Raw genomic sequence first — 17,134 nt, 5'->3', positions numbered from 1 at the left:
ATTGGGCAATAATGTAGGATGTCCAATTCTATGCCTTTCTGTGACTCCTACCAGTCTCTCAGTATCTCTGCTGATGACACTCTGTGGCATGTTATGAAGACCAAAATTGAAAATTGCTTCAGATTTTGTTGGGGGGGGGGGGGGGGGGGGGGGGGAAGCAAAATACATCTCCAATAAGCCTTCACGGGAACATTTATTCAAACTTCTGACAGAAGTGAGTGTTTTTCTTTGTTTTACCTCCTCTTGCTTCAGCATCTCCTCCTTCAGTTTCTCCACCATCTGACTTTGGTAGTCAATCTCAGCATCCTTCAGCGGGAGAATTCATACAGTACATATTATTTTACACTGTTATGTATAAGCAATGCACACTGCGCTGCTCTACAGTGGAAAAGAGATATTTGCAACGCAGCTACAGGAACTTTGAAAATAAAAAACGATTGAGAACAACACTCACTGTACAATTAGATGCAACTGCGCAATCTAATAAACTATATAATTACAAGATAATAATGGTGAGTTTTTTTATTGACAGACAGATGATTATTAATGTTAGAATAGGTTGATTCATACTGAGCGCTACTGTAGGCTCGCTGTATGACGCACATGCGCTAATTTTGTTTTTAATCAATGTCAAATCATGTTTTTCACTTTTACTTTCTTCACTGATGATGTCAAGTTTTAGAGAATGTAACATGGCTGTAAAATGATTTCCTGTACATAAAGTAAGAGGGGCAGATATGAGCAATTCCAACTACAATATAATACAATAATACTAAGGGTTAAATATAAAATACTGAAAGGGTTAAATATAAAACACTAAAATAATATCGTGTAGTTAATATTGTGGTTATAATTACATATATTTAAAGGAAAAAAATATATTTTAATAAAATCATAAAATAAAAATATTTTCAAATATACTTGTTAGAAATAAACATTTATGTAACTATATTTAATCTCATAATTAATCTAATCTCTTAATCTCATCATCAATTATTAATCAATTATTGGTTATCTCCTGTATACAAGTCGGATCCCGTTTAAGCCTTTTCACACTGCACTCAGAAACGCACAGCGTGGCGTCAACAAACCCATTCATTGTGTATGTGCTGAGTAGGCGGGACCACAGAATACGACGCGATGGGTTTGCCGCTGATGTCAGAAAGAGCATCCAATAGGAGAGGGGCCGGCGGAGTGATTTCAGAGTGCTATTTTGGCAGACTATTTTGGCTTTCAAACAGCTCCCTTTCTCAGTGTGAAATACACCTCAAAGAGCTTTTTGTGGACCTTTCACACTGCGCGGGTGTGCACATGTACCTAATGAACTGGCTGGTAAGTGTGTGTCATATTTTTTTAATCCTCTTTTGCATGTGATATAAATATAAAAAATGGGTATTACTACATTATGCATACACATGAATGAATGTAAAAGCTTTACAGGTTCTAAATGTTATGCTTAATACCCACTATATTCCCCTTACTCCTTTCAATTCCTCCGGTACATTCGTCGACATGCGTGTGACGCTGAATTGATTAACATGAATAATACAGATGCACTATTCATATGTGCGTACCATGAGAGTCATTACTGCATAATTGAACTCCCTGCAATGCATTTGTCACCTTGTCATCCAGCTGCTTGTAGAGCTTCCGGATCTCGTCCTCGTACTTGTGACGCTCCTCATTGGAGATGTGCACCACGATGGAGGAGGTCAGGGAGCACGGGCTGCAGATGTCCAGCTCCTCGCAGTCGGGCGGCGGGACCATCTTGTCCTTTGACCCTCCTCTAACCTCACCTGTCCAGATAATAGAAGAAGGAAATCTTTTTTTAGTCTGTGGGGAAATTCGGGTTTTACTGCAGCAAAGTGGACAGTAGCAGTACGCAAGAGTAATCACATTCAATAATCCAAATACATCCCTACATATCTATGTACATATTTACAACATCAAGGAGTGAGCAGCGGTGTATGTGCCAACTGTACATGAATCATCAATACTACTGCCCATTAGGCAGAGAGAATGGCAAACTCTGCCAGTGGGTGAAAAGCAGCAAAGTGATGACATCAGAGCAAACGGAATGGATGCAAAGTACGGGGAAGTATGAGCGTCTTCTTCAGTGTCAACTCGGTTTTGAGTTTTAACAAATTTCCTGCGTTATCTCTACGAGTTTGCATGTTAACATTCCTGCTTACACTCAACGCTGCAAGCATAGAGTCCATTGAAAAACATGTCAAAATGTTAGTTTTAAATGTTAAAATATTAAAGTAGCAATTCATTACTTATATAAATAATTCAAACATGTATATTTCAAGGGTGTTTGCTGTAATTTAATTAATGTATAATTAATAATTAATTTAAAATTACTTTTTTATTACTCATATAGTTTGTAAAATTAAGAATTTAAATCATACGAATATCATTAAAAAATGACATTTTAATTTAGGTTTAAGTTTATTAGAAAATAATATATATATTTTTTTATATTTAGGTTAGAATTAGCTGGTCTAATATTTGTGGAAAAAAAATATTTTCATTGAAATTTTCCAAATAAGTTTGTGATATTCATGATTAATTGTTTGAAGAACAAATATTTCATTTGAAAAAAAACGTTAAATCCGTTATATAATATTGCTGTGAAAAAATATTTCCGTTTACATATTGTATTTAATATTACAATTAGTTACATAAATATTCTCTGGAAAATGTTAGTATGCAGTTTTGTTTTTTTAGTAGTTTTTCAGGTTTCTGAGGGAAAATATTGAAATTAAAAATTTTTTGAATTTTAGTCATACTTTCTTATGTATTTTTTTATATAATCACTTTGTTCTCTGACTTTGCTTTCAGTCAACAATCAACTGTTCAGCAATCACACAATTAGCCCTAATGTCACCATGGTGTTGTCTTCTTGGGAAACGACTATCACAGAGCGTATTGCCACTAAGAGTCTCTAATGGGTTCCTTTTGTACACTTCACAATTGTATATCCTTGCCTTTCCTCTTTCATTGTTGCTATTGGGGCCTCCTTTTCGGCGGTGCGTTGCTGTGGCCTCCTTCTTTCGAGGCACACGAGTTGACTAATGTCCGTTTGGACGATCGATGCGGGCGTCGGCGCGTGAGAAGCGTTCAAAGGATCAATAGCGATGACAATACACCTCAGGTGACACCCGTCGCCGACCGGCTCCTTCGGCCCGCCGGAAGGTGTGATCATCAATAAAGAGGCGACACGTCGACAGCTGACTGTTTTGGAGCAACGCGCTCGAGGATGCTCAAAAGCAGACATGGATGACGTTTATGTGGGGAGGAGCCAAACACGGTGTCAAAATGATCCATTACAGGAATGAAAAGTCTTCTTATTCTGGAAGGAACGTAAGAGGAATAGGATGGAAGGAAACGTGGTGCTCTGTAACATTATTCTAAAGTAACAGTACTCTTACTTAAGTAGAATTTTTGGCGACTCTAGCCATATTTGACAAACATTATCGAAAATTGAAGGGTGGATGTTTTCTGGAGAGCACAGGTTTAAGGTTTGAATCTCGGCTCCTCGTGGCCACGTACCAGTGACAACAGTAACATGCATGAATCACGCAAAAATACTCAGGACAATACTGACGCACACGCCAGTGTGGAGTGTCGATGAGGGTGTGCAATTCATTTGGTGTTGATTATTTTTCATTGCCGCTGATTAAGAGACTCCAACGAAGTCGAGAAAGAAGGCACGGGGTCGATTGAACAACCTGGATGTCGAGCCGACGTAGCGACCACTAAAGGCTTCCACACTGCCATTGATTTTAAGTCAAAGGTGTGTGCGCCAGGGTGTAAATAAATAACAAAATGCGTGCGTGGGCGCGCGTGTGTTGAAAGGCCGTGGGGGCAATGTAACGTATGGCTTCTCTGTCGCGGCCGTGAAGCTTTACAGCTCTGTGAAGTACAAACACATTTCATTAAGTAGGAAAGGGCTCACTCCTGCTCGAGATGGTAAAACATCACAAGCACGCTATAATTAAAAGAGTCCGCGGTAAAGCACTTGATGATGCTGGATAGATAGTTGTTTTCTTGTTTTTTTTTTTTTTTTTTTATGACAGTCTTTATATGCAGTGCTTAACAAATTTACCAGACCACCTGTCGTAAAAGAAAACATCGAGAAGCATAAAAGTGCTTCAATGCGTCCTCTTCAATTTCGCGAATTAAGGTGATGCCTTGAGATTTGAGTTTACAGAAATGAATGGAAACGCCATTAATCCGTTCCAGCCTCCCCCTCAAAAAGAAATTGTAATTTTTTTTCATTTTTAATTACAAAAATAAATGTACATACTGGGATTTAATTGTGACGTAACAGAGTTGAATAATATTCTTTCTTTCTTGAGTTTTTTTTTTTTTTTTTTTCATTGAGTACTTATTTACTTATTTATTTAAGTAATTATTTTACTTTTACTTGTGTCATATTTTCCGAAGTAACAGTACTCCCACTTGAGTACAATTTTTGGCTACTCTACCCACCTCGGGACATCGGGGACACGAGATTTCAAACGTTTGCCTTGCAGGAGAAATATGGTGCTTTTTGTGTGACGTGAGTGCAGCATTACCATTCCTCCAGCAGCTCAGCTCAGCCTCGAGTCTGCGCGCGGTCTCCTTTAGCGACCTGTTCTTCTGCTTCTCCTTCTCGTACTTCCTCTTCCACTGCTCGGCGGTGAGCTCAAGGTTCACCGTCACCGTGTTTCGGATGGTCTTTGCCCTAATTGGATAGATGGATAGTGTGGGGAGAAAAAAAAAAGAAAAAAAGAAGAAATCAGGGAGAAAAAGGAGAAACGGGATGGCGAAAGTGGAAGATCAGATGAGAACAGAAGAGCGAGGATATTCCAGCTTGAGCCGTTCAATTAAAATGAGCTTGCATGGCATTAATTAGCATGCAAATTGGCTTTCTGCCCACCGCCGTGTTTGACGGTGCATGTCGGGAAGAGGGAGTGCAGACGGAGGGAGAACCCAAAAAAAAAGAAAGTTGGCTGTTAGAATGTTTAACAGAGCCAGCTCAACATTCTCTTATTAATAGACAACTAGTTTAGAATGGGGAAGGTAGGAGACACTAAAGGGAAATAATTATGGAATACATACTGTATCGACTTTTTAACAATAGTATACAAATAGTGTGAAATTAAACAACCAAATAAGTCATGCTTTTTTTCAAATGTCTCTGCAAACTAGCTGTTTTTAATTTTGACAGATTGTGATGTAATAGTGGGGCTAGTTCAGATTGAACTGCCCATGACTTGACAGCTGGACTGGGTGAATATCCGGCATTTTCAAGCCATGGGGCGGAATCGGTTGCCAAACTCGTGGTTATTTGTGTTGGCCACGCACGGAATTCGGCATCTTGGCGATGAAGTGCTGCAACCACAAGTGAAAATAGAAATTATGCTTTTACTTTGTCTTCATGGGGGCTCGCTTGGACCTTCAGACTCTGGGTTGATAGAGAAGAAGTCACTCACCTAGTTGAAAACTTTCACCCCACCCCCAGTCGTCATGGTAACAAAAGCCCTACTCTGGATTGGCTTGATTTCAACCAGAGTGTTTCTAGTGGAATTCTTTATCTTTGTTCATTTTGACCAAAAAAGGTCACAGAACATTTATTGAGACAGCTGGGGGAGAAAAATGTCTCCTTTTAGGAAGTCGAAGAGGGGAGGATTCACGCTTTTAAACATTCCTCCCCAAGTAATTAACCCTTTAAATGAATTATGGAGGTGCAAACGGAGATGACTTGGGATATCACATGGCTAAAATGTATAAAAGACTCAACTTGACTTTGACAAGTCCCACCTGTTATCTCTGATTGGTTGTCTTTCCTTGGGCGCGGTGGTTTATATAACATTAGAGGCACAAGCTGGGGCCGGAGAGGCCTGACCTTTTAAAAAAACGTTTGACAGAACATTTTCCATGTACAGTCGTGCCTTGAGAGACAAGTAGCGGCGGCTATTTCGTTGTTTTCATTTAATACATATAAGTCTCTTTGTTTTATGTTTAGTTTAAGTGTACCCTTCAAAATTACAAAAACCTCTTTAAGATTTTAGACGTAATTATGACTTGCACATATGTGACTTAGTCTGGTTTCTGACCATGGTGAAGGTGAAGACCGGGACCCTTTTTTAACAACCTGGGCCACGTTTCGATGATCATGAATTCCCCAAAACTTTGGAGGTAATCTCACACGTGCCGCATGTCAAACGGGCGACCGAGCGCGCAGCGGCCGGGCCGTCGCTTGTTGTTTTGTTACCTTTGGCCGAACATGAGCGTGGACCTGGTCTCGACGTCGTTGTAGCTGGAGGGGGAGCAGCAGATGAACATGGTGGTGCGACAGTTGCCCCCCAGCGAGCCCTGCAAGATGCGCGTCATTTTGCTGTCACGGTACGGCACGTGGGACTTCTGCACAGATGGTAGGGAATGAACGGAGAAGATTCAACGCAGTTTAACAGTAATCTCGGTTACTTACATTTGTCAAAATGACACAATTTTACGATATGTTTCCCACTGAAAAACAAATGAAAATGACATTTTGTCTCAACCTACACTAATGCAATTCTTGACGTCAGTGATTCTCAACCACTGTGCCGTGAGAGCTCGTTAGTTGTGCAGTGGGAAATGATCACATTTTCCCTCAGTTGGTGCAAAAATGATCATTTGCAGTATTTATGACAAATATTGTGTCTTTGTTTATCTAGCTATACCTGTGATGTATAGTGACAGGCAAAACAAGGAAATGCTCTTCCACTGACAGAATAAGGCACATATTTAACCAGTTTCCATTCATAATTCATGGCATGCACACATCGACTAAGCTAATTTGTGAGTAAATTGAGATGAGATCATCATTATTTCCTGATTTTTTTGTGACGTAAAATATGTGCTTCAGCTCACAGGATGTTGAAAAACACAAGTAGTCCAACCACTAGTGGCTTCCAATCGTTTATTTTAGAGAAAGTATTTTGCTCACGAGTTGAGGTTACTTTTCCCCATTCAAAGCATGGAGCAACATTTCATCTTTTATTATTTTATGAAAGGGTTCCCTGTTACTGAAATGACAACTGTGTGCATGTGTGTGTGTGTGTGTGTGTCTTCAATGTCGAACTTCTCCTTTGAAAGAAGTTACAAACATTTAGAAAGTACTGTCTTTTATTAATACTGTATATATTATGTACTGCATATTTAGCCTGAAGTAGTTTTCAAAGATTGACTCATTTTCAAGTGGAGAAAAATATTAACCCGACCGTTATATTGCCTGTCAAAATTGCCGTTTTAAAGTTTAAAAATCAAATAAAACCTTTTTTCAAGTATTCATAAATCACTTTTGTTTCTGCTGCGTACTGCTTTGATTGTGAGTGTGATAACTTCCCAATTTTAACTCGAGAAACAAGTAGCTCAGTTTTCTTTTATTGTGAAAGAATTCAGTTCTGCGGCCGTACCGTTGCTTCGGCCAAAGCCGAGATGACGTTTCCGAGGGCCGACAAAGACTTGTTGATGTTCTTGGCCTCGTCCAGCACGGCTCCCTCGGCGCCCGTCTTACTGACCTGACACAAATAGACATATTTGACAGTTAAAGCTGCATTTAAACATATAAGTAGGGAGGCCCTTTTGTTCGTCTTGCTATATTTTCCAGGAAACCTTTTAATTACAAAGCGTCAAGCAGCTTTTCAGCGTTTCTGCAGGCGATTTTCTTTTTCTTTATCTTTAATTGGGAATGAAAAATCTCATTATGCCACACTGGAAACACTTGATGGGGGGGCTTCTTATTTTTGTCGGATAACGAGGCAGACCGGCAGCTTCTTGTACGTCCAAGTCCATCCATCCATCCATCCATTTTCTGAGCCGCTTCTCCTCACTAGGGTCGCGGGCGTGCTGGAGCCTATCCCAGCTGTCATCGGGCAGGAGGCGGGGTACACCCTGAACTGGTTGCCAGCCAATCGCAGGGCACATCGAAACAAACAACCATTCGCACTCACAGTCATGCCTACGGGCAATTTAGAGTCTCCAATTAATGCATGTTTTTGGGATGTGGGAGGAAACCGGAGTGCCCGGAGAAAACCCACGCAGGCACGGGGAGAACATGCAAACTCCACACAGGCGGGGACGGGGATTGAACCCCGCACCTCAGAACTGTGAGGCTGACGCTCTAACCAGTCGGCCACCGTGCCGCCCGTCCAAGTCCAATTAATGAATATTTACATCTGATGAAAAGTGCCACTTGCTCATTCAAAGGTGCAGCGTCAGTAATTATTTCCTACATAGTGGCTTATTTAGGATTCCTTCACATCTGAATACTTTCTGAGCAGAAAGGAGACTATTTTTAGGGGGGGTCAAAAATCCTATTTCCCCTTGAAAGGAGTCATTTTGCCTCCAACAGAGAAACTGATTGCATTGCTAAAAGACTGAAAATGATATTGCATTACGGGGAGGCATCAGCAACCCCCCGCTAAAAATAAGAGCCAGTCAGACCTTGGCGTACGTGTGTGAGCAAAGAGGAAATGTTGTCATTCGGAATCCTTTTGACGGCGCTGCCGCGAAGTGTCGGCTTTTTTCAAATTGAAAATCGGAAATGTTGTTTATCTGTGTGTTGATGCCAGAACATGCGAAATGAACATCTTGCAAATGATTTGCACTGTGAAAAAATGCGTTCTTATTTGCACTTATATAGAAAATACAGCAAATAGTAAGCCAGGGGAGCTTTTCTACTCAACTGCAATGTCTTTTTGTTCTTTAATAATATTGAGCAATTTACAGTGGGGAAATTATACATTGATTCCCTGCTGAATTTGTCTCACTTTTTTCTCACTTACACATTTTGACGGTTGTTTATTGATGATGGTAGTAGTCATACAGTATGAATGTTAGAAGTCTGGCTTCCACAGATTTATGGATGGTTAAGAGATGTCCACACGTCCTACCTTCTCACTCCCGGCCAGGTCCACCAGGTAGAGTTTTCCGGTGAGCTTCTGCTCCGTCTCCACATTCTCCTGCTTGATGCTGATCAGGAAGATGCTGTGACTGCGCGAACTGTGCTCGTTCATGTCTGAGGAGCGACACGAGTCCTCCGTCACGTCATTTCATGGCTTTATTTCAACATTCGGGGGGGTTCTACTGTACGAAACGGGACAAGTACAACTCACTGGTGACGGCGACGTGGCGGTTGACCTTGCCCTCGTCTATCACGTCCATCACCTCTTCTGGACTGGTGACAAAGCGTTCAGTGCAACCCTTGGGGGAAGATGGACACGCGCAAGTCTGGGTTAATAAGAAAACACACACATGGAAATAGAACATACACCATAAAAAAGTTTGAAGAGGGCTTTTTGAAGGCAAAAAAAGTGGAATATTCTTCGGTATCCAAGCCAGATAGATCTAAACGGAATAGAGTATGCTTACAGTTAATAAACAGACCTACAATAGTTACAAACTAGCAGCAAGTGAAAACATTTGAAAGCAAACAAGTGTAAATATGGTTCAGTATCAACCTATGAGAGAATATTTTTCACTTACTGAAGACACAAATGAAAGCAGCAAGACCTACAAACAAGCTGCATGTGAAAACTTTTTCAAGGCAAAGAAGGATATTCCTCAAAGAGATGGCCGAGTCAGTGGTTTGACCTCATTTTAATGCAGCATACTTTTCACATGAAGTGAAAAGTAAAAGGACTTTTTGAAAGCGAAGAAGTGGAATATTTTTCAATGGCCAAGACAGAGGCCTAATCTTACCCAAATAGAAAATGTTTTACACTCACTAAAGACACAAGCGAAGACAGCAAGCAGCACAAAAAAAGCAGCAAATGATGAATTTTGAAGGCAAATAATTAGACTATTCCCCAATGGCCAAGAAAGTCTGGTCTCAACCTAATAGAGCATTATTTTCACTCACTTAAGACACAATGGAAGGCAACAATGAAGACTTTTTGAAGGCAAAACAAGGGAACTTTCCTCAATGACCAGGACAGTGGTCTGATATAGCATGTTTTGCACTCACTGAAGGCACAAGTGAAGGCAATAAGAGCCACAAACAGGGAGCAAATTAAGGCTTTTTGAAGGCAAGGATGTGGAATATTCTTTAATGGCAAAATCAGTAGCCTAATTTTCATCAAATAAAGTATGTTTTCATTTATTGAAAACAAAAAAGTGATGGCGGCAAGACCCTCAAAAAAGCAGCAACTCAAGACTTTTTGAAGTCAAAGAAATGGAATATAATCTCAACCTCTTCTCTTCCAAAAGACATGGGCAGAGGCAATGTTAGCAACAAACAAGCAATGACTGAAGATGGTTTGAAGGCAAATAAATAAAATATTCTTAAACGGTCAAGTCATTAGCCTAATCTCAACCGAATAGAATATGTTTTTCACTTAAGACACAACTGAAGGAAACAATTGAAGACCTTCCAAAAGGCAAGACAAGGGAATATTCTTCAATGGCCAAGTCAGTGACCTGATCCCAACTCAATAGAGTATGTTTTTCACTCAATCAAGACACACGTGAAGGCAGTAAGAGGCAAAAAACTTTTGAATGAAGACTTTTTGAAAGTAAATAACTATATAAGTCATATGACTATGACTTGCACACTAAAAGTATTGTACATGTGCATGATAAAGAGGGTTAAATCCAACCTACATTTGAGTGCGTGCAGGATAACTCACCTTCACATAAGGGACTCTGTATTTGTCTTCGTGCACTGACAGATTGGTTTTGGTCACTGCAGAGAAGTGGGGCGAGAAAGAGCAAGGTCATCGCATTGCATTGTTCGAGCAGCTCGCTATGCCATGTGCACAGAGCGGCCAAAATATTAGGTACACCTATACAAGCGCAGTATTAAATGCTTATTGTTTTAACAGAGCAATACGTCTAGTTTTGTGGTTGTAGTTCTCTCAGTGAGCCTGAGTCAGAATATAGTCTTGTTAATAAGAGTGTGGCTCGCATTATTAACTTTTCTTTTGTGGGGGGGGGGGCAAATCACAAGAGGTTAAGTGGAGTCGCTATGCTCATTTCCACACTTTCCTGGCTCACATTCCTCACTTGTGATTACATTTTCGCAGCGCAACGGCCAGTGTTTGTGTGATGATTGTAAATCCATCATTCTTTTTCTGTGCCTTTTTTAATGTTCCTTATCTGCTCCTCCTCATACAGATTGGGCTTTCTGTCGCTAATCAAAGCCTGTCTGGGCCTCCATCAGACGTAAATAATGTGCAGTGATGGCTTGAATTTTCATCCATCCATCCATTTTTTACAGCGCTTGTCCTGATTAAGATTGTGGGCGAGCTGGAGCCGTTTCCGACCGACTTTTGGCGAGAGAAGCGGGGAACACCCTGTACTAGTTGCCTGTCGATCACCGGGCACACATGGACAAAACAACCTATGCATTCACAATTACAGTCAGTTTAGAATATTCAATGCCAGCTAACTTTTGGCGAGAGAAGTGGGATACACCCTGGCACATTTCAACAACAACAAAAAACATTCGCACTCACATTTGTGTGAATCAGTTTAGAATATTCGATGTCAGCTGACCTTTGGTGAGAGAAACGGGATACAACCTGGCACATTTCAACAAACAAAACATTCACACTCACATTTGTGTGTTCTCCCCATGCTGACATGGGTTTTCTTTGGGTATTCTCACCAAAAACATGCATGGTCAATTCATCGAAGACTTTGAGTTGTCCATAGGTGTGCATGTAAGTACCTTACAATTGGTGTCCATGGTGAACCCTGCTTCTCTCGCCAAATATCAGCTGGAATTGAAGACTCGAAATTATCCATATTGTCGTAATGTCATAAGGGTCGTTGTACAAAGATGTGCCCTGTGATGCAGCCCTGCGATTCATTTCGCTTTTCTCACCAAAAGACAACCAGCTCACCGAAAAACCTCATGAGGATGAGTGGTATAGAAAATGGATGGATGGATGAACCATTATTTGTATCCCGCCTGTACAGTTGAGAAAGGGTTTATCATGGCAATGGTTTGGACTTTTAAACAATGATGACAAATGTAATTCCTCTCAATGGTCAAATTTTTAAAAATCAACACACACCATCGAGCAGGTCCCGAATCTTATCCATGTAGATCTCAAAGTAGGATACCTGCAAGTATGACATTAAGGGAAAGACAAACAAACAAAAACCAAAAAAACAGTTGTAAGTGATAATAGAACACTGACGCTGGACTCATCTGTTGAGCCACGGCCTTCTCCTCCAGCGTAACACATACTGGGGGATTAAACACGGTGAATTATTGATGCTTGACCGACTACGCTGCAGCCGGATTATTACATCGCAGGTCCGAGCACATAGTGTACTGTTTGTGTGACAAAGCGTGAACAGTCCCTCAAGTCGAAACCGACCTTGATGTGGAATTCCAGGTTCTCGTCCATGGCGAAAATGTGTTCGAAAATGTCTTCTGCGATCCGGGGGATGATGCCCATCCCCTGAGGGTCATGAAGGTTTCCCTATAAGAGATGAGATGTGAGTGAACAGGAGGTGGAAGGGTGTGGGGGAGTCTTTTGAGTTGCTTCCCGTAGGGACTGCTAAAAAGCGCTTCCCCGCAGAGTGCTGGGGAAAGGTGATGTGATTGAAACGGCTTTACAGTCAGCTTCAGTCATTAAAAAAAAAAAGTCCGCTTCTATTTGCCGCCACAAGGGATGTAACTTTTGAATTATTGATGAGCTGCCACTTTACCTCCATAGTGTGAGTTTTTCCCGAGGCCGTCTGGCCGTAAGCGAAGATGGTCCCGTTGTATCCGCCCAGTACATCTGAGAGGGAGATCAGAGGCGCGTGAAAGCGGGAAAAGCGTACAACTGAACTGAACTGTGGTGGGGGAAAAAGCAGTCGGACAAATTGGAATTCAAAATGAATGAATTTGAGAATACTTAACACCCTTGTAAAGTGAAAATAAATGACATCAATTTGACACAGGACAGAAAAGAGTGTTGTTAACAACCCTGCCAAATTTGAATGATTAAAAATGAAATCATTGCCAAGTGTATAAAATCGAGCCGTCATCTCCGCTCTCAAACGTTGACTTTCTTATGCCTTTCTTACACACAACCAATGACTGTAGGTGCTTCTTTGCAACACTTATTACAAAAGAAGGCCCATTGTCATGCTTATTATCATGCCATTAACATCAGCCATCAGATCAGCAAGCATCACAGTGCATTTCACTTTTTCCCAAGGGAATGACTGCCGCCATGGATGATGCTTTTGAAGCATTGAAAGATTCATTCTAAGACCCTGTTTTGCTTTTTCTTTGGCTTTTCGGTGACAAAGAAGGAGCACCGTCATGGATGATGCCATGCGAGGGACCTCAGATAAGCAAAGCGTCAAGAGATTAAGTCAGTGTGGGTTTTGTCACGAGAAAGTGGCTTTAGTCCAAGACACCAAAATGTAATGAGGTCCGATACAAGCCCCACACATTACAACCTAATCTGATGAGATTGGATCAAATACGGATTAAGCCTGGTTTGACATTACACTGCATTTGACCTTGCATGTGCAAGGTGATGAATATCTTTGACAATGCCTCATAAAAACATTGCATGGTATTTAAAAGTGTTTTCAGACAAGGTCACCCTGCATGTATACAGCCTTGAAAACCACCCACCCGCCTGTCTAAAAGTTATACACTAGAATCATTTGCAACGCAGTGCTGAGTCTCACACCGCTCATGATAAATCCCAGGGGTAAAGGCCAAACAAGACTCAAGGAAGTAGAAGAAGAAGAAGCTCATCACCTTGAGCTGCACAGTTAACCCACCGAAGACCAATCACATCTTTACCTCAGTAGACATTTTTCTCTTTCATCATCGCTTCCCTTTCATCAAAATTCAATAGATCTTCTTACCAACTTCCAGCATCATATTTGAAAAGAAGGGGAAGAATAAATATTGATCCATCCATCCATCCATCCATCCATCCATCCATTTTCTTTACCGCTTATCCTCACTAGGGTCTCGGGCTGCTGGAGCCTATCCCAGCTATCTTCGGTACATCCTGAACCGGTCGCCAGCCAATCGCCGGGCACATAGAAACAAACAACCATTCTTACTCACATTCACACCTACGGGCAATTTAGAGTCTTCAATCAACCTACCACGCATGTTTTTGGGATGTGAGGGGGGGAAACCGGAGTGCCCGGAGAAACCACACCCAGGCACGGGGAGAACATGCAAACGCCACACAAAATTGTACCTATAACTTGCTTGATTGCTACTTGGCGGGTGACGAAGCCCTACAGATAATCGAAAATCTAGAGTCGCTGCAATTCAAAATTTAAAAGCTCAGACCACTTCAGGAAAATGTCTGTGGAACATCATTCAGTAAAATATGCATTCTAATTGAAAGGAAATGGAGGGGGAAAAAAAGATACAATTGTATTTCTTCCAACTGTATTCATTGTTCATTTTTACACTGAACTGGAAGGATTTGTTATTATTATTTCAAACAGAGTAAAATAAGCCTGACGGCTGAAAAGCTAAACATTACTGAGGCGGCACGGTGGACGACTGGTTAAAGCGTCTGCCTCACAGTTCTGAGGACCGGGGTTCAATCGCCGGCCCCGCCTGTGTGGAGTTTGCATGTTCTCCCCCGTGCCTGCGTGGGTTTTCTCCGGGCACTCTATGTGCCCTGCGATTGGCTGGCAACCAGTTCGGGGTGTACCCCGCCTCCTGCCCGATGACAGCTGGGATAGGCTCCAGCACGCCCGCGACCCTAGTGAGGAGAAGCGGCTCAGACAATGGATGGATGGATGGATAGATGATTAATTAAGTCATTGACTGACAGATTGACTGACAAACAGATGTACAGAAGGACGGACAAGGGAATCACTGGTCGACTAACTAACTGGTTGACTGACTAACAAACAGACCGATGCACTGACTAACTGACTAATTGACTGGCCAAGTATCTGACTAACTGAGCAGCTTACTAGTAAACCTTCTGACTGGTTGGTTAATTACAACAACTCAATAGCAAACCAACTAACCAACCACCTAACTAACTGACTAGCTAACTGACTGACGACTCACTAAAGTGGAAATTCTATAAACAACGAGAAGAAAAAAAAAAAGAATTGCAAAGATCCTGCCACTCCGGTGCTACAGTGTGCTAAATCCTTTAGCTCGCGTTTTCCGACTTTTATGCTCTAGTCGTGTTTGACTTTTCATCTTCCCCGAAACGCCGTAGAACGAATGTAACTTGACAAATCAATCCCTTCCGAGCTGCGTCTGGTTAAATGGAGCGTCCCGCTTGAGGCGAACGCGGTGCAAAAATGTGAGCCTGAAGGTGGGAAATAAAAGAGAGATGCAGGTTGTTGGGGGAAGGTGACAGATGAAAGACTGTCATGGATAATGGCTGACTGCGATCAACACTGTGTGCTTTTTGAAACGCGTGCGTCACTTGAATTGTTTTAATAAGCTGTTCATTCCCACAGCCAGTGAATGAATTCAGGTACTCGGCATAGAGGAGACATCTGCCTAGTTCGAGCAACCGTAACGATGTCAGTCTCCCTCATTTAATTGAAAAATGAAATTAAATTCCAATGTAGTACTACAGTGTTTCACTGCAGTCCTGCAGGCAGTCATGTAATTGAGGAAACACGTGTGTCACTGGAGAGAGGAGCGACGATACAAACAGAGGAGGTAGAAGGTCACACATAAAAAAATAACTAGCTAACATACTAACTAACTGACCCACTGACCAAAACTGACTAATTGACTGAGAGCCTGATTCATTGATTAACTGACTGACTGACTAACTCACTGATGACTGTCTGACTGACTAACCCACTAACTCGCTAACAAATAAACTGACTGACTCATTGAATGACAGATGAACAAACTGGCAAAATAACTAAGTGACTAGCAAACAGAGTGACTCACAAACTGACTAAGTCACTAACTGACTAACAAACAAACATATTGACGGACTAACTGAGGAACTAAGTAACAAAGGGACAGAATGACTGACCATTTAATAAACTCACAGTTAACTATCTAACAGACAGACAGACTAGGTAACTAAAACAGAAAAGAAAAAAAAAAAAAAGCAGACTTGACTGACTTGCTAAGACTGACCAACTAATAAACTGCGTAAATGGCGTTTCAGGGGCTCACCTTTGACAATGTGCTTGGCACAGGTGTTGTAGACCTGCTCCTGGGTGGCGGTGGTGGCGAACACCTGGTCAAACACGTAGCACCTCCCCTGTACAAGGCACACAACATACACACTTTTTTTTTTTGTTTGTTTTTTTTGCTTTATTTAAAAAAGAACAGGTCGCCCCATCATCAGCCGTCATCAATAAAAGACGTTTCAATCAAATCTGCCAGCATATACAGTAAATATTGCCTCTGCGAAACTCAGTGGACATGCTTTACGGAAGACTGTGCTTGTGTGTGTGTGTGTGGTTTTCTTTTAGTGCTGTGAATTGTGAGTCCGCACAGAGCAAGAAGGCACGGAGGTGAAGCCATTAGATGCGGCATTCAAGGACTTGCCGAGCCATGAAGCGAGGAGGACAAATAGTGTCGCGAGGAGGGGAAATGCAGGCAGCCAAACAAACTAGATGAACTCCAGAAAACAGCTAAAATGGGTTTCTTTGTTGCTCAAAAGCCACTGAAGCACTCATGAAAAACAGAATACATTCATCTATTCATCCGTTTTCTGGCAACCAGTGAAGCTTTTTCGACCCTCATTTTCGTTACTAAAGAGCCCACATGTACAACTGTAATTTCCTTTCGTAAGATCTAAGCAGAGTTGAAGCTACAGGAAGTAATAACTTTTGTTTGATTTACTAACTGGGGGAGTGCCTAAATTGTGGATTCCATGACTAATTGATGTGCTGTTTAGTTTGCTAACTAACTACAGTCATTGATTGACTAACTAAATGAATAGCCAATTGACTGATTAAATATTATATTACTGATTGTTTCACTAAATCGTTCAACTAAATTAACTAACCAACCAAACGAGTCACTAAGTGACTAAGTGACCAAGTGACGGACTGACTGATGAACAGACAAAAGGACAATGTCAAATAAACTGACTGCCTGGCTGCCTAACTAATCAACTACCGTAATTGACTAATTTACAACTTGACTAACTGACTAAATAAATGAATT

General features: G+C 41.3%; 1 protein-coding gene across 1 annotated transcript in view; it reads right to left on the bottom strand.

Annotated features, from left to right (window-relative positions):
• The window catches only part of kif5ab (kinesin family member 5A, b), a 63,262-nt gene that overhangs the window by 26,892 nt on the left and 19,236 nt on the right, over window positions 1-17,134 (bottom strand). The window contains exons 2-13 of the mRNA XM_061785698.1: window positions 16,133-16,220; window positions 12,700-12,773; window positions 12,366-12,470; window positions 12,057-12,105; window positions 10,665-10,720; window positions 9,153-9,240; window positions 8,931-9,055; window positions 7,452-7,556; window positions 6,266-6,414; window positions 4,584-4,732; window positions 1,624-1,796; window positions 238-306 (exon numbers count right to left, since the gene is read on the bottom strand). Coding sequence (XP_061641682.1) covers window positions 238-306; window positions 1,624-1,796; window positions 4,584-4,732; window positions 6,266-6,414; window positions 7,452-7,556; window positions 8,931-9,055; window positions 9,153-9,240; window positions 10,665-10,720; window positions 12,057-12,105; window positions 12,366-12,470; window positions 12,700-12,773; window positions 16,133-16,220 — 1,230 coding nt within the window. The remainder of the gene's footprint in view (window positions 1-237; window positions 307-1,623; window positions 1,797-4,583; window positions 4,733-6,265; window positions 6,415-7,451; window positions 7,557-8,930; window positions 9,056-9,152; window positions 9,241-10,664; window positions 10,721-12,056; window positions 12,106-12,365; window positions 12,471-12,699; window positions 12,774-16,132; window positions 16,221-17,134) is intronic.

Source organism: Phyllopteryx taeniolatus, chromosome 9 (assembly GCF_024500385.1).
Source record: "Phyllopteryx taeniolatus isolate TA_2022b chromosome 9, UOR_Ptae_1.2, whole genome shotgun sequence".
NCBI classification, from domain to species: domain Eukaryota; kingdom Metazoa; phylum Chordata; class Actinopteri; order Syngnathiformes; family Syngnathidae; genus Phyllopteryx; species Phyllopteryx taeniolatus.
This window is presented reverse-complemented; position numbering and strand designations above follow the sequence as displayed.